The 22,795-nt window shown below is 41.9% G+C and overlaps 1 protein-coding gene across 1 annotated transcript in view; it reads right to left on the bottom strand.

The window, feature by feature from the left end:
* Positions 1–6,898: 6,898 nt before the first annotated feature.
* Positions 6,899–22,795, bottom strand: part of LOC127629616 (pannexin-1-like) — a 35,402-nt gene continuing 19,505 nt past the window's right edge. The window contains exons 3-6 of the mRNA XM_052106741.1: positions 12,082–12,290; positions 10,468–10,969; positions 10,007–10,160; positions 6,899–8,016 (exon numbers count right to left, since the gene is read on the bottom strand). Of these exons, the coding sequence (XP_051962701.1) occupies positions 7,940–8,016; positions 10,007–10,160; positions 10,468–10,969; positions 12,082–12,290 (942 nt within the window). The 3' untranslated portion in view covers positions 6,899–7,939. The remainder of the gene's footprint in view (positions 8,017–10,006; positions 10,161–10,467; positions 10,970–12,081; positions 12,291–22,795) is intronic.

Consider the following 22,795-nt stretch of genomic DNA (forward strand, 5'->3'; position numbering starts at 1 on the left):
TTTGATAACTTTGCATTTTATTGTTATTTGTTACACTTGAAACACTTTCTTGTGATGTGTTACATTCATGCGTGCAGAATTTTGTTTATTGCTGTTTTGTAAAAATATCTAAAAATCCTTAAAACAAGATGCATTTGTTTTATCTTGTTTTTTTACAAGTTTAAAACACTACTTAAGATATTTAGGCTTTTTTCAGACGATGTATTTTTAATGTGTATTTTGACTGTAACTGGCAGAGTTTGTATAGTATCTAAAATATCAAATGGAATATGTTAAAAATGACATATGAGTGGAATTCATTTTAAAGTAACCCTCCCAACCCTGGTTACAAGTTATGTTATGGCTGTTTCTAAGAAGATATTGCTTTTGTAACTTTACTTAAAGCAGGCAAAGACCACTTATAATATATTTATAACTTAAAACATAAAGCCTTTTGAATGTTTACACTACGCAGATTTTGCACAAGAGCATTTATAAGATTAACTTTATTAACTTCGGCTGCATTAAAATCAGATGTTGCTTGTGTTTTAATGCATCATACTCTATGTCTAAGGTAAAACTATGAATAGTTGAAGTCTTTTAATGTATAATAACTGTAAATATAATTATTTATGAGAAGTTAGAACTTATTATAAGGTGTAATATGAAACATTATAAATTAAGTAAAATGCGTTTATAATGCCTTTGCAATGCATTACAAATACAGGCTTCATATGTTACAAACATATATTTTTTATTTTTGGAATATGGTATTTCTAGTCCTTAAAGAAAATGTATTTCTTAGTTTTTAGTTGTCACTTACATAAATCTGATATATGGCCATATATATACATACTGTATATAAAATTCAGTATATACTGTATATCTCAAATTTAAATCCACTTGTATTTGGAAAATATGTACATTTATGAAATCTTCCATATTTGTAGTATTTTGAAATGTACGCTTTATATATGTACAAATATGTACTTTTTATATCAGTGAAAATCTTAGGCCTATATGAACATATATTTCATATAGTATGTGTTTTATATTGCCATATATCATAAGTCCACTTTCATTTCCATCGCACCTGATGTTGGGCTGTTCTCCATGCTGACTGGAGAAGGCGCCATCCTGCCACTCTGAGTATCCAAGCTAACGGTTTCTAAAGAACCTGTTGAAGACCCTTGGAGATCCAAAGGCCAGAAGTCAGTGGAGTGAGAGTGAACGTCACTGCTGATGCTGAACAGATCAACTCTGTCCTGGGATGTGGACAAAGATATGGACAACGAGTGTGTGGACATGATGTCCGATGTGGGGTTGTTCAATCTAGGTACACTGTGTGTAAACTCTTCTGTAGATGCTTTTGCTCTCTTTGCGCTCTGTAGACTTTGCAATACTACTCGGTCCCTCTGATTCAGTAAATGAGAGCGATCTGGCATGTGTGCGCTTAATATAGGACCCGCTGTTTTGCGTCATAATTGCGTTATAGAATGCGAGCATTATGAGGTCATAATAATAAGTTCACCTCGTTTTCGCTGGCGTTCTAAAACGGGTCACATGAGCTGAACTTGTTTAATGGTATTTTCTCAATTAACGGCACTTTAAAGTATGGGTCTGGCTTTTATTAAAACAAACCGATATTTGTGTCTCTTTTTATTCAAACTTCTTGGACACATTTTGTCTATCAAGTCTTCATTTATTTTTGCTATTTCTGCCTTTATGTAGATATTATTGTTTTATCTTTGTCCCAGACTTTCAATCTCAAAGGAAAATCCATCATAAATCTATTTACCATTTATTTATTTTTTTCAATATGATAATTTAATCAAAGACAATCATATGGAACATATGATTTAAAATATTTGTCCCTATACAATGTTGTGAGCAAAATAATAATCTATTTACAATCTGAACTGCATTCATTTTTTTCTCCAGTTTTTACTAAATGTTTTACACGAATATTTAATAGCATTACTAATGGTTAATCTTCATTTATATTTTAATAAAAGGATAATTACTGTAACAACTTGATTTTCAGTGAATTTAACAAGTGGATATTTTAATCTTTAACCAAGGGGTTCTCAATTGGGGTGTTCAAAGGATGTCAGGGGGCACTGAGTGCTAATTAGTAGAAAGGGGGGCATTAGGTTACAAATGGCTGGTCTTTATCAGTCATAATAATCAAATCTATCATCAGGTTCCTCTTTGCATTTAAACGTTTATCTAGACTTGGGGTATATCAGTTGGTTCTGAATTATTTGGGTTGGTACGCATTTGTACCACAGTTTATATGATTTTGAAGTCTAGCGACGCATCTGGTTTAGCAACGTCAAATACATAGGTGGAGGCACAACCTCGGCTAATGGAACTGTATGGCGCTGTAGATGATACGGCTCAATGGACAGAGCAGAGCTAGCCTAGCGCAAAGCTCTTAAAGCTCGAGCTCTTAAACGCACAGCTTTGCGAGAATCAGTGAGAAGCAAGGTGCAAGAAGTGGAAACCATTTGAATTCGGCACAGAATTTTAAAACACCACCCTTAAATTTACTATAGTAACACTAACTGTACTTTAGTCAGAAATAGATTGATAATAAATATTATCATATCACTACTTAAGCTCTATTAAATTAGTCATAGGCTACATTAGGAGAGTGAGGGAATATAACATTTTTGTTACAACTTGTATTTATAGTTGTGTTGTCTGGGCTTCCCTCAAAATCTCAATTGCGACCCATTTGAATTCTACTCTGAATTGTCTAGTTTAAAACGCTATGGTGGAAATTAATGGCTAAACAGCACTGACGAGATAAAGACTAAAGCATAACCTAACCACATTAATAAGGAGCCATCCATGTTATTACCTATGCTTATGACATGGCTCTCTTTAATACTCGATTCTGATTGGTCAATGGCACCATCTAGTGGTCCGTTATTGCTGTGTAACAACCGCACAGCCACGTATCAGTCCGCTCATATGGGTATTGCGAGCTGTATCTCCTGCTTCTCGAATCACTGTGCGATCTCTCTACAAGTAAGCTAATAAAATAATCTCAACTCAAATCAATGTTTCATGTCCATTTATGTTTATGGTTGTGGCTGTGGCTCAGGTGGTAGAGCGGGGTGTACACTAATCGCAGGGATGATGGTTCGATTCCCGGCCCACACGATTCCACATGCTGAAGTGTCCTTGGGCAAGGCACTGAACTCCAAGTTGCTCCCAATGGTAGGCTAGCACCTTGCATGGCAGCTCTGCTGTCCTTGGTGTGTGAGTGTGTGTGTGTGAATGGGTGAATGAGACACAGTGTAAAGTGCTTTGACTTCCTCTAAGTTTAAAAAGGTGCTATATAAGTGCAGACAATTTAATAGGCTGAATACTGAACAGTCAGATGGTGTATGCTTTGATAACAGCTGGCATGAACAAAAGCTGATGATCATGTTATTCCAGTTCACTTCTTTCACGTTGTCATTATTGGGTATTGTTTGTAGAATTTTGCAGAAAATAATTAGTTTAATCCTGTGGCAGCGGGGGCATGGTCAAGTGCCGTCCAGAGAGAGAGAAGAGGAAGGGCACTTACACCTGAGCTAAATTATGTTTAACACCTGTCTCTAATTGCAGTGAGCATGGGGAGAGCGGCATAAAAAGAGCCACACGGCCAGCAGAGGAGAGAGAGTCGGGGTCTGAAGCTAAAGTTTATTGTGAAGCTGGCATGTTTTGGCGCCCCTGTAAAAGCCAATAAAAGCTCACGTGCCTGAGTTGAAGGAACCTGTTATCCTGTGTCCTCCTTGAAGTCCCTACAAATCCATTTTGGAATAAGGCTGTAACATAAGAAATGTGGAGAAATTGAAGCGCTGTGAATACTTTCCGGATGCACTGTAAAACACAAATATTATGACATAATTAAGCAATCTCACTCAAGCAAGAGTGCTGCTGCTCTAAATACCAGCACAATAATAACAGCATGATTTTGAGAGTAATATTGCTTTTATACACCAATTCAACAATCATACAAATTATATTGAGTAACTCACATTTAACTCAAACAAATATAGTTCCAAAAGAAGCTAAATCATCAAGCTTTGCATCTTACCAAGCCACTCACAGACTGAAAGCCAGTCTGGAACAGCGTATGTGAGTGGAATGGAGGGACAAAGATTTCTCTACACTACTCCAGGCGTTCTGCATTCACTCGTCTTGAGCGCCACTCCTAGTTTTCTTGTGCATTAAATTCCAAGTCTTCTGAAGGCTTAGATCATGATGTTTAGTCACGAGACTCGCAAGAACCAATGATGTTATTAACATGTCACCATATTAGATTTGGTCTAATGGTTACAAAAAGTGAGTGTTGCAGGTCGGAGAGCAGGGCTGGGTCTTGTTTCCACACACCCAGCCCCTAATCAGGCTAATTAGCCCTTGAGATAGATAAAGGCCGACCAAAGATGGCAGTGCAACAGAGAGAGAGAGATTTACGGACAGCTGTTCGACACCTGTTTGTGTGTGTTTGTCTTTTAGGTTGAGTTTTATATTAAACCATTATTTATATTGTCAAGCCAGTTCTCGCCTCCTACTTTCCCTGTAACCCCTTTACACTGGTGCCAAAACCCGGGAAGCATGATAGGGTTGCGCCATAGTGGAGTTCTTATCGCTACCATCCACCCCAAAGGAGCAGCCATGGCCATCTGCCGGAGGACGGAGGAGCCTGGCCGCCTGGAAGTGGAGGAACAGCCGCCGACCGCGAGGGGAGGAGGGGCTCCCAACCAAACGCCTGGAACGGTTACCGCTGCCAGGGGCAAGGACCCCTACTATCCACCAAAAATACGGCTGGGCGTTCCATCCGCCAGGGGCCGGAGGACTGCCTCCGATCCACCAGGGGAGGTGCGGCTGTCGTCCATTAGAGGGTGGAGGAGTAGCCGAGGACCAAGCTATGTCCTATCGGAGAACGGCTAGTAAGTGTTTTTTCCTCTCTCTCTCTCCCACTGCCACTCCATGTTGGCCTTTCCCTCTCTTTTTAAAATGTTTTGTTAATTTGGCACGATCGGCGTTACGGCGTGTAGGTGCCACACTTTTTTGGGGTTTCCATCCCCTTGTCCCCTCCCTCATCCAGGTACACGGGGATTACCTGCCGGCTGACAGGACGGAAGGCACACCCCTGCCTAGGGAAAGGGGGGGGGGGGATGTACGTCATGTCGGGGGCTCCCCGGCCTGAGAGAACGAGGTAGGAATGTGGCAGAGCGGAGGGAGGGGCCGGGATATGATTCCGCACACCCGGCCCCTAATCAGGCTACTTAGCCCTCGAGAGGTATAAAGGCCAACCGAAGATGGCAGTGCGACAGATAGAGAGATTTACGGGCAGCTGTCTGACACCTGTTTGTGTGTTTTTGTCTTTTAGGTTGAGTTTTATATTAAACTTATTTATATTTATATTGTCAAGCCGGTTCTCACCTCCTCCTTTCCCTGTTTTCCCTGAGTTTTGGACATGTCACATGGCCCAGCTGAAATGTGTTAAAATGCATATGACCAGTATGTTTTGTGTTGTCATTCTGATTGCATTCACTTACAGAAAAAACTAATTTTCACCACCCATTCTCACTTCCAAGGAGTCAATTACGGATGCTTTTGCAAGAGACCTGCGCCTCAATATGTAGATGCAAAAGCAGCCTTCGGCATCTGTTTCCTGACACGGCCATCGAGCTCATTCCTCTAAATGAGAAACGTTTTCGTCAATAGACTGACATGAAGGGCATTGGAATTATTTAATCATGAAATTATATGTTGGTGTACAATTTTGCCATCATGACATAATATGAGTAGTGATTTTGTTTTTAATTGAACTCAGCAACATTCACTCATGGTGGATAAAGTTTAATCAACAACATTTATTAGTTTAATGGGTAACACTTTACTAAACTGTTCCGTAGTGTTAACATTACTCAATGCATTAGGTATCATGAACTAACAATGAACAAAATATTTTTACAGCATTTATTATAAATTAAAATTATTATATATAAAATGATGATATATTTATTACTAACATATTATCTTTGTTAATGTTAGTTTATAAAAATACAATTATTCATTGTTAGTTCTTGTTAGTTCATTGTGTATTAACTAATGTTAACAAAAGCAACTTTTGATTTTAAAAATGTATTACTACATGTTGAATTTAACATTAATCAAGATTAATTCATGCTGTAAAATATGATGTGGTGGTGGCGCAGTGGGCTAAAACATATGACTGGTAATCAGAAGGTTGCCGGTTCAATCCCCACAGCTACCACCATTGTGTCCTTGAGCAAGGCACTTAACTCCAGGTTGCTCCAGGGGGATTGTCCCTGTAATAAGTGCACTGTAAGTCACTTTGGATAAAAGCATCTGCCAAATGTAAAAGTAATGTTCACTATTAGTTCATCTTTTTTAATGTTGTTAACTAATGTTAACAAATGGAACCTTATTGTCAAGTGTAACCGGTTAATGTTTAATCCGTTGTTTTCTGTACATATTCTGCCATGCTGAAGTTTTGTTATGGGTGTATACCAAGTCTTCTGATTGCTTTTTAATTTAAGGCTACGTCCACATTTATCCGGATACATTTTTAAAAGGGGTTTCATTTTCGAAACATTTTCCATCCATACTGCCGTTTTCCAGCATTTTCCAAAAGTTGATTGTCCACACTAAAATGGAAGTTATTTTATAAAATTATAAGCTTCAAATTTCTTCATTTAAACCCCCCAAATTCTCTCCCATTTGCATCCATTGTAAGTGTCTCACTGTAACCTATATTTCTGCTTTTTTTTAAAGGAAAGGAGTTTACTTTTGTGGTGATCAAACATTATGCCACAAATGCTGTTGATTGATCTTAACTTGTATTGACCAGGAATATTCAAAGGATCTAAACATTTACACATGCGCACACAACTTTATCAACTTTAATTTCAGAGCACATAGAGACATACAAAGCACAATGTTTTCAGGCATCTTTGAAAAAAAATAAAAATACAAAAAATCAAAACAAAAATCAATGCAAACAAAATGACAACATCGATCTCTGCACCACATGAGACAGTTGATGTAGCTTTTCCCATGATTTTTGTCACACAATCTTCTAATGCTTATTCCTATTTTGTTGTTTACAACAGCTAAAACACTGAAACTGACAACTGTGACCCAAGTGAACCACAGCCCTGTGAATCCACATTCAATCACAGATGGCCAAGGTACATGAAAGCCAAATAACTCTTCTACTGAACATCCATTACAAGCATGACAGCATATCTCCTTCATGGATTTCATCATTCATGTACTACTGATTTATGTCCATTATTATCATAGAAACCACATCATGATATTCAGTTTTAAAAAGCTGTCCAAGTCAATGCAGCATTCTGTAGGTGCTTTTAACTGACGAGTTGAAATGATGTGCAAGAATGCACCTGAACATTTCACTAACTGTACATTTTTGTTACTAAGGTGATAAAATAATAACTGTTTAAGCCATATAGGTAATTATCTGCTGTGCAGTGTTACTATTAAAAAGTACCATAAAACTGAATTATAAATATAACCTCTCTGCTATAAATATAATTGAAGTACTATGAAACCCCAAAATACAATTTGTTGGCATTATGTTGTATCACTTCTGACGCTCTCTATACACATTCGTAACCTTGACTGTTATTACAGTACATGTGAGTTTTAGCTTTACGACATCAATTTCAATTAAAGCCAAAATCTGTTAACTCTGCATGCACACACCTAGGCATTCACGAATAGTTCTGAGTAAAGGTTGTGTCCTGAGAAACGTGATTATCCATTTATGCAGGGAAACTGCAAGAGGGTGATTCCTCTGTCCAGTCTATTCCTCTTCTTTTTCCCCCGAAATGTATTTCTTTGTCTTTTCCAGATATTGGGAGCCTCAGCAGGATGCTGGCAGTGTGGTCACCATAGAAACAGCAATTCAGATCACTCTCTGGCGAACAACCTTCTCATCTTCACACTTTCCAAAGCTGTTCTCCTCCAGAAGCGGCAAAACCTCTGGGAAAACACATGGACACAATCAGATACAAAATACATAGAAATAAATGGAATCAGATAAAGGACTAACACTTTCATTTCTTTATCTGAAACGCACCATTTCTCTGGTTTACATCATTAAGCAGTTCATTTTAAAAAAAATTTACAAACCAACCCTCTACGGACAAGTTGGAGAAAGAGTCACTATTTGCTCGAAAATATGTTTTTCCAAACCCCTGCATAGATGCTGTAAGAGCCTATTGTTCAATTCTTTAATGATACATTTTTTGTGCACTTAAGAAAATTGCTAATTCCAGGAATTTTGTAGAAAGTGGCATTCTGAAATGTCATGTAATAGAGAAAGCTGATTTCTCACACAGTTCAAGTGATTAAGAGAAAGCAGTTTAAAATACTAAGGTTTCTCTTATAGAATGCAATGTGGCCATGTAAATGCATTAGGAGCATTATTACAGGTTTTTGAGGAGCGCATATAAGACCAATTACAAATGTCATAGGATGGAACCCAACAACAAGTCAACATAGTGGTAAGAATTCAACATTTGTGTGAGTACAGTGGGAAAAGCACATACACTATAAACTGTACCCATTTATACACACCTATGTAAAATATTGTTGGTCCCTCATGTCCATGTATATGCGCTAGTATGTCGGGGGAATCCCAGAGTTTTTAGTAAGAGGGAAACTCCACTATTGCAGCGCAATTCCACTGCAGGTCACAATGAAAAGTGAAGGAAACAAACACAGAAACTACTCTGGAATATCTGGAAATGAAGCGACGCAACGGAGAATAAAATAGTAAAGTATTCCTCGGATGACATGTTTGTTATATATACACACACAAGCAACTGTGGAAAAAGCAACTAACTGAGCCACATATTTACAGGAGTAAAGAGTACACCACTTCTTTCTGAAAAGTTTTTACATTGAGTGTACATTGAAATATATGACAAGCATTATAAATATTGTTATAGTGTTATATTTCTGTCTTATTTACTTCACCTTCACCTGGATCCTTTATTTTAGTGTAACAATAAAAGTGCACTGCAGTGTCAGTGTATATGACAGTTCACCATGTTCCTCATTACAAAATCTGGTGAAACGATGTCATCTCCTCTATTTCTGTGATTTTTTTTATCTGTATAATAACTTGCATGAATGTGTGAACCTGCAGTACTTCTTTTTCAAAAAATGTTTATCATCAGCCTCACGCATGAACACAGAACAATGCGTCATCCTTCCACTCTGACATGCACACAGACACATTCATTACATTAAATCACAGCCTTTTTCGGTTTAATATTCACGTTTTGTTTTTCACCAAATCACAACATATTGTAATTATGATGTTATTGTTTATTTGTGCAGGCCTGTAGGATCATGAAATTAGTCTAATGACGTGCTCTTTAGAAAACATAGTGGAAAAATAAAAAGTGCATTAAAATCATTGGGAGCAAAATCATTGAGTTAGTATTCTATTTATCACCCAGCCCTAGTCACTACTAATGAATCGGAATAAATTCTGAATCGCAATGACCTTGTGCAGTTAAACCCCAAAGGACCACGATTAAATAAATTAAATAAATACTCTGCGCAACACATCCTCACGGAAAAATCAGTGTTGTTCAAATCATATGAAATCATATGAGCTGGGTCGTATGACTTTTGCAACAATCAATCAGGTGACTCTCGCTTGTCTCCTCCTAAAACCCAACAATTACTTTCTTCCATCATACAAAACATACTCTTTACACTTAAGATTATCCTTACACCTTTAATGTAAAAATAAGTTTCCAAATGTTGCCTACGATACATACATAAAATACAGCTAGGACAAAACTAAAGGATTTCAATGAAAACTCCTTGAGCGTTAGCACAGGTACCCTCAAGAACAAAGACAAACCAACCTCATGCTGTAAACTGTGATTAAAAAAATCTTATACATGTATCAAATAATAATTAACCAAACACACACACACATACACACACACACCTTTCAGCTCTGTGCCATTGCTGTTGGTGTTGGAGGTTTCCCGGTCTTCAGGCGATCTGCCATCCACCATGTCTGTTTTTACCTGTCCAAGAGTTTGCAACAACAGCATAATGTCCAACGGCTCTTCTCCATCCCCCTTCAACAGTTCTAACACCTACATACACGGACACACACATTAAAATATTTTTTTTCTTTGTTACTGTAACATTCTTACTTAATTGGTTGCACTTGCACATTCAAACCAGTTACACATTAGAACACAAAGACACACACACACACACACACACACACACACACACACACGTGTGTGTAAAGTAGGTACCTTTTGGCATTTTTAGACATAATTTAGTCTTTAAATTAAGCTGTTTTCGTGGAGGCCTCCTGAAAGTCCCTACAATGTAGGTAATATTTAAGATCTTTCCCCAAATGTCCCCAACAAAGACAGCAAACTGACAACACACCTTCAAGTACTTGTAACTCTTCAGCTCACTGAGGTTCTCCTCCAAAAACAGCAAATATAGAGAAAGATCATCCCAGGCCAGCCTCTCAAATTGCATCACCCCTATCGTGGGCAGCATCTCATAGGGCTTCAAGAACCCTGTGGCCCTTCTGAATGGAACCAACATGGCATACAAGCACAATGGCAACAGCAGCAAATACAGACACAGGTTAATGTAGCTCAGCAGCTGGAAGATGCCAACGGCAACTAACTTGCACTGCATGGCCGCTGGTACTGAGGAGTCGTTTATAACCACTCCAGACCGGATGTCGCATTGAAACTCGTCCGTGATCGAGAGCCGGATGTAATAGCAAAGGTAGATGCAGGCTAACATGAGGGCCAAGAAGGTGACTCCACGGCAACAAAGGTATCGGATCAGAAGTCCACGAGAGAAGCGTTTGGTCCTCAAGTACTGTTCCACCAGAGGATATCTAAAACAGCTCTCAGTAAGGTCCAGCACAGAGCTAAAGAACAAAACATAACAGTGTTAGCATAACGGTATTTAAATGTCATATGGTTAAGTAAGAAACACTTATGCATGCATTCAAAAACAGAAACAAGGAGTTATTGGATTACAAGTAATAAACTCAATAGACCGCATTTGTGGCATAATGTTGATTATCACAAAAATTAAGTCGGACTTGTACTTCTTTAAACAAAGCACAAATTGAGGTTACAGTGAGGCACCGACAATGGAAGTGGATGGGGCCAATTTATAGAGGTTTTAAAGGCAAAAATGTTAAAATGCATTATTTGAGACGTAAAGATGTTTAAATATTCTTATTTGTCGTCGTTTAAGGGTTTACAAGTCAGGCAACAAAGTTGTAAACTTAGATTTCCCATTACAAAGAAAAGGTTAGTAAGCGATTTTATCACATTAAATCATGTTAACACACATATTGTTTACATGTTGTGGCTATACTTTTGAAATAGTGAATATTTTAATGTTTACTGATTGGCCCATTTACTTCCATTGCAAGTGCCTCAATGGATCCCAGATTTTTGCTTTTTTTAAAAGAAAAGAAAGGACACATCAAAATACATTTTTTTGGTAATTGACATCATGCCACATATGCAGTCGACTGAGCTTCACTTGTATTGAACCCGGAACATTCCTTTCAACTCTTTTAACATTTATGTATGTTGGTAGCCTGTCAATTGAAAAAAAATTCCATCCAATAAGCTACAATATGATAACCCAAAACACAATGCAGTACACCAAAATTATTACTTTATTGAATTTAATTAAAGTTCAATAATAGAGTAATTATTGTAGATGCATTACTGTCCCATTGGTTAATTAATCTGGATTAGCCATAATGAGAGATGATGGTAAAAACAGAGGAATTGATGGTCTAAAAATGTGTTTTTGCTGAGAAAACTGGCAATGAGATATGTATGGACACATACTGGTGGCAGGTTATTTTGTAAGAGTCAATAACTTTTAAACTTTTAACAGCTATTTAACCACTTTGTGTAAGTATTTTATGTGGGTATGTAGCAAGTATATCTGTGCAAACCCAAACTCAAGTAGCACTGTTTGTCATTTGCAGAGCTCTGTGTGTGTGCTGTCCACCTTTGTGAGTCCACACGGGCTGACAGAGAATCCAGTGCTCCTGTAGTGTGAAGGCGTTTGGCCAATTTGATGGCTCTGTTGTAGGAACGGTCCAGTTCTTCCATTATAAAGGTCAGATCAGATGAAAGCTCAGGGGCTCCCGTGAATCGCCAAAACAAAGCTGGCACGTACGCCGATATTGCCACCAGCAACAGGATATAAGGGAAAAACTGCAGAAAGAGAGGGTTCATTTTACAGGAAATTAATGTGGTATGTCCTGCAACACATTTATTCTTTTCTTCCATTTTGTGAACAATTTTTAAATGAATGTGCATAATTTCTGTACCACTTGCGATTCCAAAGGGAAAATATGGCTGGAAGCAGCAATTAAGGGGCCAAGTACATCAACCATTATTAGGCACAACAATGGTAAAAATGATTTTAAGCAAAATGGCTGAAAAACCATGAATATTATCAATTGCAATGAGACATAAAAGCTTACTAATTTTGAAGAACAGGTGGCACTGTCACCAAATTGATATGGTGTGGTCAAGATGCGGTCATGATGACACAAATAACGTTTCATGTCAATATGGCAAAGCGTTGCCAAGATAGAGCCTAAAAACCATTCTGGCACCGTGCCATCAAATTCATTGTTGTATTAAAAACAGTTTGGTCCATTTACACGAAATCTATAACTTTTTGTCGGCATGGTCTGAAGGTGGTCTGATTCGATTTTAGTTCAAATCTGACAAACGCTCTAGGAAAGTTTGAAAAAGTATGTTTTTAACAGATTTCAAAATGGCGGACAGGAAGTTCGATCGCTCATGGCATAATTGGTATCCACATTCTCGGCATGACCCATGGAATCTACCAAGACTGATTTTATGACAACAGCACAAGTAATCAAAAGTTATTAGAATGCTATAAAAATTTGGTATAACTTTGTCCCAAAACTTTGAGTACCTTCAGGGCATTGTGCCAGTGACATAACGAGATTTGTAACGATATGTCAATGTGTTTGAAAAATAAAGCATTTCACAACAAAATTCAAAATGAGCAACACCTAAAATTATTTGGTATCATTTGACTCAGCACAGAATCTAACAAGACCAGATTTGTGATTTTAGGTGAAACAGTTCAGAAGTTATAACCAAAATATAATAATTTTTCATATCTCATAACCACTAGGTGGCGCTGTGCCGAAACTATGCAGGTACCCTCAGGTCATATTTGTCATAACACACACCAAGTTTGGTGTAAATACGCTAAAGCATTGCAGAGATATTGCCTCACGTCCGCTTTGGCGTGCTCGAAGTTGAATTTGTTTGTGTGTTATTCGAGAACTGTTTGACTAATCAACTTGAATTCCAAATTTTTTTGTCAGCCTGGTCTGTAGATGATCTGATTACATTTTCATGCAAATCGAACGAACGTCTAGGAGGAGTTCGAAAAAGTAGTTTTTCGAAAAATTCAAAATGGCAGAAAAATTTTCAAGATGGAAAATTCGAATTTTTATTCTAGCACTACGGTTCAAATGTTATTAGCATAAATGTGTGAAATTTTGGGCAGTTGGTGCTAGAGACTGAGTAAAAGATTCCAAATTTGCTCCAATTAATGCTCAGACTGTCCTCTATATGGGCGGCCATAGACTCAAATGGCGGAAGAAGAAGAATAAAAAAAACTCTAACGATTACAACAGGTGCCTACGCACTTTCAGTGCTTGGCCCCTAAATTTGGCAAAAATAATGACTGATGTTTTCAAAAATATTGAAGCCGGTGGAGGCCAAAACTGTATTGAGCTATTCAGGTTGAAGTTCAAAAACCCTGAAGAGAATTTGAAGTTTTGAGCCACAAATTCCCTTGGGAGTTTCCTATGGGTTTTTATAATATCGTTTTAAGTTGTATAGCGCTTCACAACGCACATCGTTTGAAACCAGCTTTACAGAAAAATATGCTATAACCGAAAATTAACCTGTAATGTCTGTAATGCTAAAGTCATCATTGTGCAGTTTGATGAAATACATTTTTGTAGATTAGGGCTGGGTGATTAATAAAATTTTATTTTCAAATTACGATTTTGGCTTCCAACGATTATGAAAACAAGATAATCGAGATAAAATAATTATTGTGCCACATTCCATTTCGCAATGAAACACGTTAAAATGAATATGAAGAGTTATAGCTTTAAAGCATCCTTTATTAAAGTTCAAATAATGAGGAAGCAGGTTAGGAAAATAAACTCTGAAACTGGCATTTCTCTGCGGTCATGAGTTGCGTGAAGTGACCGTGGAAGATATTGAATCTTCTCCCGTCTGATGCACACTCTGGTGCGGGGATGCTCATCGATTCGCGCACGTTTGCTGCAGCTAGATTATAACGTGATTGCTCGTGACAGAGTAAATCATAATATATGTGTCACATTCACTGTGTGTATCTTATCATGAAGAAAAGCATCAAAACGCAGCTCTATTAAGAAGAGAAATTCGTTTTTTGTGAGTTCAAGATGGATCGCAGTGAACAAAGGTGAGAGTGTTGCCCATTATACACTGGAAAAAAATTCATTTTTGATTAGTCTTTTTTGGCTTGTTTTCCAAAATAATATCTAAATCTCCTTTAAAACAATGTACATTTACTTTAGGAGCTATAGGCCTACTGCAGTTTGTTATCGGAGAATGTTGAAAAGGAATCGGTTACTAACGTAACCTCGGTTCTCTCTAGATGAGGGAACGAGTATTGCGTAAGCTAGCTTACGCTACGGGAAAGATTCATCTTTTCTGAGATATTGAAGCCAAAAAATTATCCTTAATTTTGTATCCATTGTCAACGCAGTGCGGCAGCTGCAGACCTTGAGCGGGCTAGCTAGTGAGCTCATTGGTTGCTCTGCGGCAACTGCTGCAGCCTATAGACGAGCTTGGGCGAACTCGCATCCAATGAGAGGCGTCCGCGCGCTCACTGCATCAAAGCCCGCCAAAAAGGGCATGACTAGAGTGCATATAAGCGTAGTTCGTAGGCTGGAACCCTGGTTTTCATTGAATGAAGCAAAAAATCGCTCGTGGCGCGAGCATGGCCGGTTACGCAACACTCGTTCCCTCATCTAGAGAGAACCGAGGTTACGTTAGTAACCTATTCGTTCTCTTACGAGAGGTTCTCTCGTATTGCGTAAGCTAGCTTACGTTACGGGAACCCTTTGTCAACGCCGTGCGCGCCAAGCATCCACTGCATGAGCCCCAGGGAATTAAGGGGGACCCGGGGGACCCCTTGTGAGTGGGGAATTAATATTTGGCCGGCAAGAGTGCAGGCCAGTGTGTGTGTAGTACATAAGCACATAGACAGAGCGGCGGTGCCGGTCTGTGTGGACTGTGTCCCATTAATGCAGCTCACCAGGGGAGCTGTAGCGTATTAAACCGCTAGCAGTTTAGCCTACAGAGCGGGTACTTACAGATTGTAAAATCTGACAAAGGTGGAGGGGGAAGCCCAGCCCGCTGCCACACATATGTCGTGAATGGAAATCCCGCTGGACCATGCCCACGAGGAGGCCATGCCTCTAGTGGAGTGAGCCTTAATGCCTAGCGGGCATGGTAGGTCTTTGGTGCGCCCTCCGAACGAAACGAAAAGCTGCTCGGAGCTTCTGAAAGATGCGGAGCGCGCAGTATACAATCTCAGTGCTCTGACTGGGCAAAGGAGATTGGCGTCGCGTTCGCTATCAGATGCTGGTAGCGCCGACAAGGAAATGATCTGTGCTCTGAAAGGAGTACCGACCACCTTGGGGACGTAGCCGTGTCTAGGCTTTAAAATGACCTTGGAGTCACTTGGTCCAAACTCAAGACACGCAGCGCTGACAGACAGCGCGTGAAGGTCTCCCACACGTTTAACTGATGATAGGGCAGTTAGAAAAACAGTTTTAAGTGAGAGGTGTTTCACATCCACGGATTGCAGCGGTTCGAAAGGGGGGGCTTTCATAGCTTCGAGAACTATAGAAAGGTCCCAGATAGGAACCGATGGGGGGCGCGGAGGGTTCATCCTTCTAGCTCCCCTGAGGAAGCGGATGACCAGCTCGCTTTTACCCTGTGACTGGCGCGCAGGGGTTCAGCGAACGCCGCGACGGCCGCCACGCACACTTTGAGCGTGGATGGGGATCTGCCCTTATCCAGCAGCTCTTGTAAAAACACGAGCAGCGGCGACACCCCACATGTCCGTGGGTCCAGGTCTCTGTCGGTGCACCATTTTGAAAACACAGACCATTTTGACGCATAGAGTCTTCTCGTGGAGGGGGCTCTAGCATGTATGATGGTGTTTATTACGCCTTCTGGCAAAGCGACGGGTAGTCGTTGATCACCCACGCTGTAGCGCCCAGCTCTGGGTGGGGATGCCAGATCGTTCCGCGAGCTTGCGAGAGGAGATCTGCTCTCACTGGGATGGGCCACGGCGCTGTCAGTGACAGCTGCGTAAGCTCCAGGAACCATGTTTGATTCTCCCAGCTGGGCTATGAGGAGCACCGAGTGGCGCTGCTTCCTGATCCTCTGCATTACCTGTGGCAATAGCGAGACGGGAGGGAAGGCGTAAAGCGGGCGGTTGGGCCAGTCCTGGGCCAGCTGCGCCTCGCTCGAGAAAAATATTGGGCAGTGAGAGTTCTCTTCTGACGCAAAGAGGTCTATCTCTGCTCTGCCGAATATGCGCCATAACGTCTGGACTGTTTGAGTGTGCAGGGACCATTCCCCTGGGGGAATATTGTCTCTGGACAGTCTGTCTGGGCCGTCGTTCAGGTGGCCTGGCACGTGCGTCGCCCTCAGCAAGCGCAGGTGGCGCTGGGACCAACTCAGTATGCGTTTCATCAGATGGAAGAGGTTCCTGGATCTCACACCGCCCTGACGGTTTAGATAGGATACCACAGACCTGTTGTCCGAGCGGACCAGGACGTGGTGACCCTGAATGATCGGGAGGAAGCGCACGAGCGCGTACTCGACCACTATCATTTCCAGACAATTTATGTGAAGGAGCTTTTCCTGAACTGACCATAGGCCAAAAACCGGAGAGCCCTCGCAGACCGCGCCCCAACCCGTGTTGGACGCGTCTGTCGAGATGACTTTTCGGCGAGACCCAAACTGTTCAGATGACTGAGGAGAACTGTCCTGTGGGACAGAAGCTCCGTATGTGACTGGGCCAAAATCAGCCAATCGTCCAAATAGTTCAGAATTCGCAAGCCCTGACTCCGCAGGGGTGCGAGCGCCGCATCCATGCACTTCGTGAAAGTACGGGGTGCTAAAGACAGGCCGAACGGAAGGACGGTGTATTGATAAACCTGGCCGTCAGGCTGAATCTCAAGAATGGCCTGTGACGGGATTTATCTGAATCTGAAAGTATGCATCTTTCAGATCGAGAGAAATAAACCAGTCCCCTGGCGCACATGCGCGAGGAGTTTGCTGGTTGTAAGCATTTTGAACGGTCTTTTGCAAGCGCTTTGTTCAAAACCCTGAGATCTAATATTGGTCTGAGGCCGCCGTCTTTCTTGGGGACAAGAAAATAACGGCTGTAAAACCCCGACTCGCTCAGGGAGGCGGCACTCTCTCTATGGCCCTTTTGCACAGAAGGTTTGCTATTTCTGAACGAAGCATGCACGCTGCTTCCGTGTTCACAGTAGTTTCGAGCCGCTCTGAAGCGAGGAGGACGGCGATCGAACTGTAGCAAATAGCCCTGTTTTATTGTGCTTAACACCCATTCGGATATCCCTGGAATATCTTCCCACGCTTTGAAGCGTAATGTTAGAGGGTGAGTGGCCAAATCGCTCTGATTGCTGCACACAGCCGCTGAACAGAATGTGTGCGCGCGCTTACTGTGCTTATGCTGGACTGCTCGCAGAGAGCATGGACAGGCTGTTCTGTGAGTGACTTCCCGATTGAGGTGAATGGGGAAAGAGTCACGTCTGTTAAGTGATACGCAAGCATAGTCACGGGCACGGGACTTACATACAGAGAAGTGTTTGCTGGCCGTGTGACAGAGCGGGCAGAGAATGGGCGCACGCACGTATTCGTGAGTGCATTTATTGACTCTAACACTCGAGTGGTTCGTAACCGCTTTTGAGTGTGCTCTGATGGGGACACGGAATGTGTAATGCTTGTGTGTAGAGGTGAACACTGGATTGTGGGCACATGTTCTACACATAAGACATGTTTGCTCTCTGGTATGGACACGGGATGTGTAATGCTTGTGTGTAGAGGTGAACACTGGGTTGTGGGCACATTTTCTACATATATGGCATGCTTGCTCTTTACCAGATTTATTTGGGTCGCCGTGAAAACGGCGTTTGAGCTGCTGAATCTACCACTGTAGTAGCCTGAAGGAAGGGGACTGACAGGGGGCGAAGCTTTGAAGGTGGTCCGGCCGCAGCGGGACTGATCCGTCGTTTTGTCAACAAAGCTAGGAGGACTTCGGTTGTTCAGGTTTCAGCGCAATTCTAGTCCGAGGCCCGCGGGGGGGTGGCGGTCTGCGGCGGCTGTCTGAGCGCGATCGAGGGCGGCCACCCTGTCGACGCTGAGAAGTCTGGCTTTGTTGAGCTGGGCGCTGTGAAGAGGCTCGTGCAGGAGGCTCACGTGGGTGGCCTGCAGAGGAGCTAGCGCGACGAGGCAGAAAGAGATTCATGGCTTGTGTGGCTTTTTGGACCTCTGAAAACCGGTCAATGATACCACTCACCACGGCGCCGAAGAGACCGGATGCAGAGAGCGGTGCGTTGAGGAACGTAGAGCGCTCTGCTTCTCCCATGTCGGCTAGCGTTAGCCACAGATGTCTCTCGGTCACAGTCAGCGCGGCCATGCACTTCCCTATAGCTTGGGCTGCAGCTTTGGTAGCGCGGAGGGCGAGGTCCGTAGCACTCCGTATGTCTGCAACCGCCTCTGGATGCCTGCTTTCCTCATCCCACTCCCGCAGAAGGTCTGCTTGGAGGATCTGTAGGACGGCCATAGAGTGCAGAGCAGATGCAGCTTTGCCGGCGGCGGAATAGGCGCAGCCAACACAGGCGGAAGTTGTTCTGCAGGCCTTAGACGGGAGCACTGGTTTAGACCGCCATCTCGCGGAGGGCGGGCAAAGGTGTGCTGCTACCGCATCCTCGACCGGAGGGATGGAAGCGTAGCCCTTCTCAGTGGCGCCGTCCACCGAAGCAAGAGAGGTGGAGACGTGGGATCGGACCCTGGCCGAGAAAGGCGCGTTCCATGATTTGGAAAGCTCGGCGTAGAGTTCCGGCAGGAAGGGAGTGGCCCGGGTAGCGGGTGCTGCGTGGCGGCGGCTCTGTAGAAAGCAGCCGTCAAGTCTGTTGGGTGCCTGCTCAAGGGGCAGTGACCACTCGAGCCCGAGGCAGTCGACGGCCTGTGTGAGGAGGCGTGTCCGGTGCGGGTCCTGCTGGATTCCTGGGCCGAGGAGGAGGCGTGTGAGCCTGACCACTCCTCGCTGTCTGAAGCCATGATGGAACAGCCCTTATCCTCCGCTTCATCGTCCGAGATGGCAGCAGAACAGCCGCTCGGCGGCAACTGCGCATCCCGGGTGGGCGGGGAGGGTGAAGGCGATGCTCGAGGGATGGGCTCCGGCGAGGCAATCGCTTCTACCACTGTTTCCGGCAGCCTTTGAGAGCGCCGCTTTTTTCTGCGCGGCTGAACGGAAGGCGGCGCGGCGGCTTTGGTCCTGAGCGCTTCGAGTCGAGCCCGCAGGGTCGACATCGGCAGCTCCTCGCAGAGATCGCATCCGCCTTCGGCGAGGGCGAGCTCTGCATGCCCCAGTCCCAGGCAGAGAGCGCAAATGGTGTGGCGGTCTCCGGTGCTGAGAGGAGCACGGCATGAGCCGCAAGTGGAGCGAGGCATCTTAAAAAAGACGCTCGTACTCTTTTGTGAAGTTCTTTAAGAACTAGCTTGCTTTTAAAAAGGATACGTCGCCGGATGGCGTAGCTTGCAGGACGGCTGAAGGTGGCGAAGACGGCCGGCTCCTTCGAGCGCTGTCCACGCTTGCTTGATGCCCCTCGAACGGCGACGCGGCTTCCGGTTCAGTGATGCGAAGAGCTTCGCTGAAGAGATGAAAATCAGGGTTCCAGCCTACGAACTACGCTTATATGCACTCTAGTCACGCCCTTTTTGGCGGGCTTTGATGCAGTGAGCGCGCGGACGCCTCTCATTGGATGCGAGTTCGCCCAAGCTCGTCTATAGGCTGCAGCAGTTGCCGCAGAGCAACCAATGAGCTCGCTAGCTAGCCCGCTCAAGGTCTGCAGCTGCCGCACTGTGTTGACAATGGATACAAAATTAAGGATAATTTTTTGGCTTCAATATCTCAGAAAAGATGAATCTTTCCCGTAGGCTAATAAAGAGAAATTAAGTTTGAATCAATGTGAAGAAATGAGTCACTACAGTATTTTAATTTGTTCATGTGGTTAATTGTGTTACTAGCTTACGCAATACGAGAGAACCTCTCGTAAGAGAACAATATTTAATCAGGGATCGACATTAACGCTTGTCTGCTTGTCCGAGAGAAGTGAAATTTGAAGAGGCAACTGAAAGAGAATTTTACTTGCCCGACCGGACAATAAGACTGATTAAAATGTCAATAACAGGCTATATTTGTGATAGCCTAGGCCTGTGTCTCTTATTAGAAAGTTAATATTATTATTCTGCTGTTGAAAATAATCCAGTGCTTGTAATTGTATAATTCATTAGTGATCTAATAACAGCTGTGCCCTGTTTGATTGACAGGCGGAGTATGTGGGAGTGCTGAACATGCGCGTGTTCCGAAAATGCTCACTCTAATGCTCTGAACAGTCAAATACATTTCAAAATTACACCAAAATGCCTGTCTTGGTGAGATATTCATGTAAACACAGAGAGTGACATCTAAAGTGAACAGAAACAGCAGAGAAAAAAGCAGATTTGTATTTAAAAGCTGGACTTGTAAGTATAAATGTAAACTAATAGACCTGCTGCTGTCTAGAGTATCATTATAATAATCAAAGAACCAGAAAACACTCACTGCTCTTGACTGAATAACTTTAGTAGCTTTAAAAAGGATGAATGTATTAGTTTTATGTTGCATTTCATTCTGAATGTTTCCTTGAATACTTGAAACTGCTGTTAAAAATGCACTGAATTTTCTTTAGGAGTCTTGAATAATTAAGAACTTGAAACCATTCATTCATAATTATCATATTAGTTATTGTTATTATTTTTTGTGGTTTTGAGAATCGTCAAATTTCACTACAGACAGAAATTTTGGTATTCTGATAATGTATCATCTTTATTGTACACGGTAGATCTTGCTGCAATAACATGATGAAAAAGTCGATCTCATTCAATAAAACTATGAGCACACCTGCTGTAAATGATGGTGATGGAGGCTTTCCTTTATTTGACTATCATACGTAACATAAAATAATGATCATATGATAATAACCTCCTCCCCTACCCAGCGCAGTTCACATTTAAAGTTCAAGGAAATCCACTGTTAAAAGATCAATAAATGCATGATGTTTCCAAAGTCAGTGATTAATCGTGTTAAATAATCGTGATCCAAATATTGACCAAAATATTAAGGATTATGATTTTTGCCATAATCGAGTAACCCTATTGTAGATTATGACTTAAAAATAGAGATGCACTGATTGCAATTTTTTGGCCGATTCCGATTTCCGATTTTTTGCAAGTGTGACCTGCCGATATCGATTTTTTCCGATTCCGATTTTCTTTCTAAGAACTATTATTGACCACATATAAAAACAAAATCTACCTTTCTTCAATGCTAAATTTTATTTTCATAATAAAATAAATTATTAAACATTAAAATTTCCCCCAAACTGCACTAAGTTACAGGATCTTCTCTCACTTAAACATCTCTCAAAATAAAGTGCTCTGTGACTAGAAAGAGGTAGAAATAACAATTAACTGCAAATGAGTTATATAACAGATGTCATTTTCCACAATTTTTATAAATGGACCTTTTTCTCTTTATTACTCGTCTAACAAAACAATTCCAAAGATCTGAAAAACTGAAGTGTCCAATACGCTCAACTTACGTTAGATGTCCAAATATTAGTTGTAAAACTGAGCACTGCTTCGGGAACGGCTTGTAACCATACCTGTCAACTCTCACGTTTTTCCCGGGAGTCTTCCGTTTTGTTATTTCTCCCAAAAAAACTCCCGTAATTTATATGGCCCAAACCACGTTATATGAATAATCACATCAATATATTATTCCAATGTGGTCCAGTTGCCAGATCTTGAATGAAACGCATCCTACTCACACAATCGACACATCATACACATTACAAATCATTTATGACCTCAATCTGGCAACCTACAACCCATTTGCACTGTTGATATCTGCGCAGGTAGTAGACGCGGGATGATAAATCAAGCATTACTGGTAGATGGGAGGAGGAGACTCAGCTGGTGCTGTGGTGAAAAAACTAAATGTACATGTAAATTTAACAACAGCTGGATGGAAGAATTTAATTTAATATCCGAAGCCATATCGACAATGCCTACGCCTTTTGCAATGTGTGTCGCACTGATTTTAATATCGGACACGGTGGGAAAAGCAGTGGTGGCTCAGTGGTTGAGGCTCAGGGTTACTGACCAGAAGGTCGGGGGTTCAAGCCCCAGCACCACCAAGATGCCACTGTTGGGCCCTTGAGGAAGGCACTTAACTCCAGGTTGCTCCAGGGGGATTGTCCCTGTAATAAGTGCACTTTAAGTCGCTTTGAATAAAA

Source organism: Xyrauchen texanus, chromosome 36, assembly GCF_025860055.1.
Source record: "Xyrauchen texanus isolate HMW12.3.18 chromosome 36, RBS_HiC_50CHRs, whole genome shotgun sequence".
In the NCBI taxonomy this organism is placed as follows: domain Eukaryota; kingdom Metazoa; phylum Chordata; class Actinopteri; order Cypriniformes; family Catostomidae; genus Xyrauchen; species Xyrauchen texanus.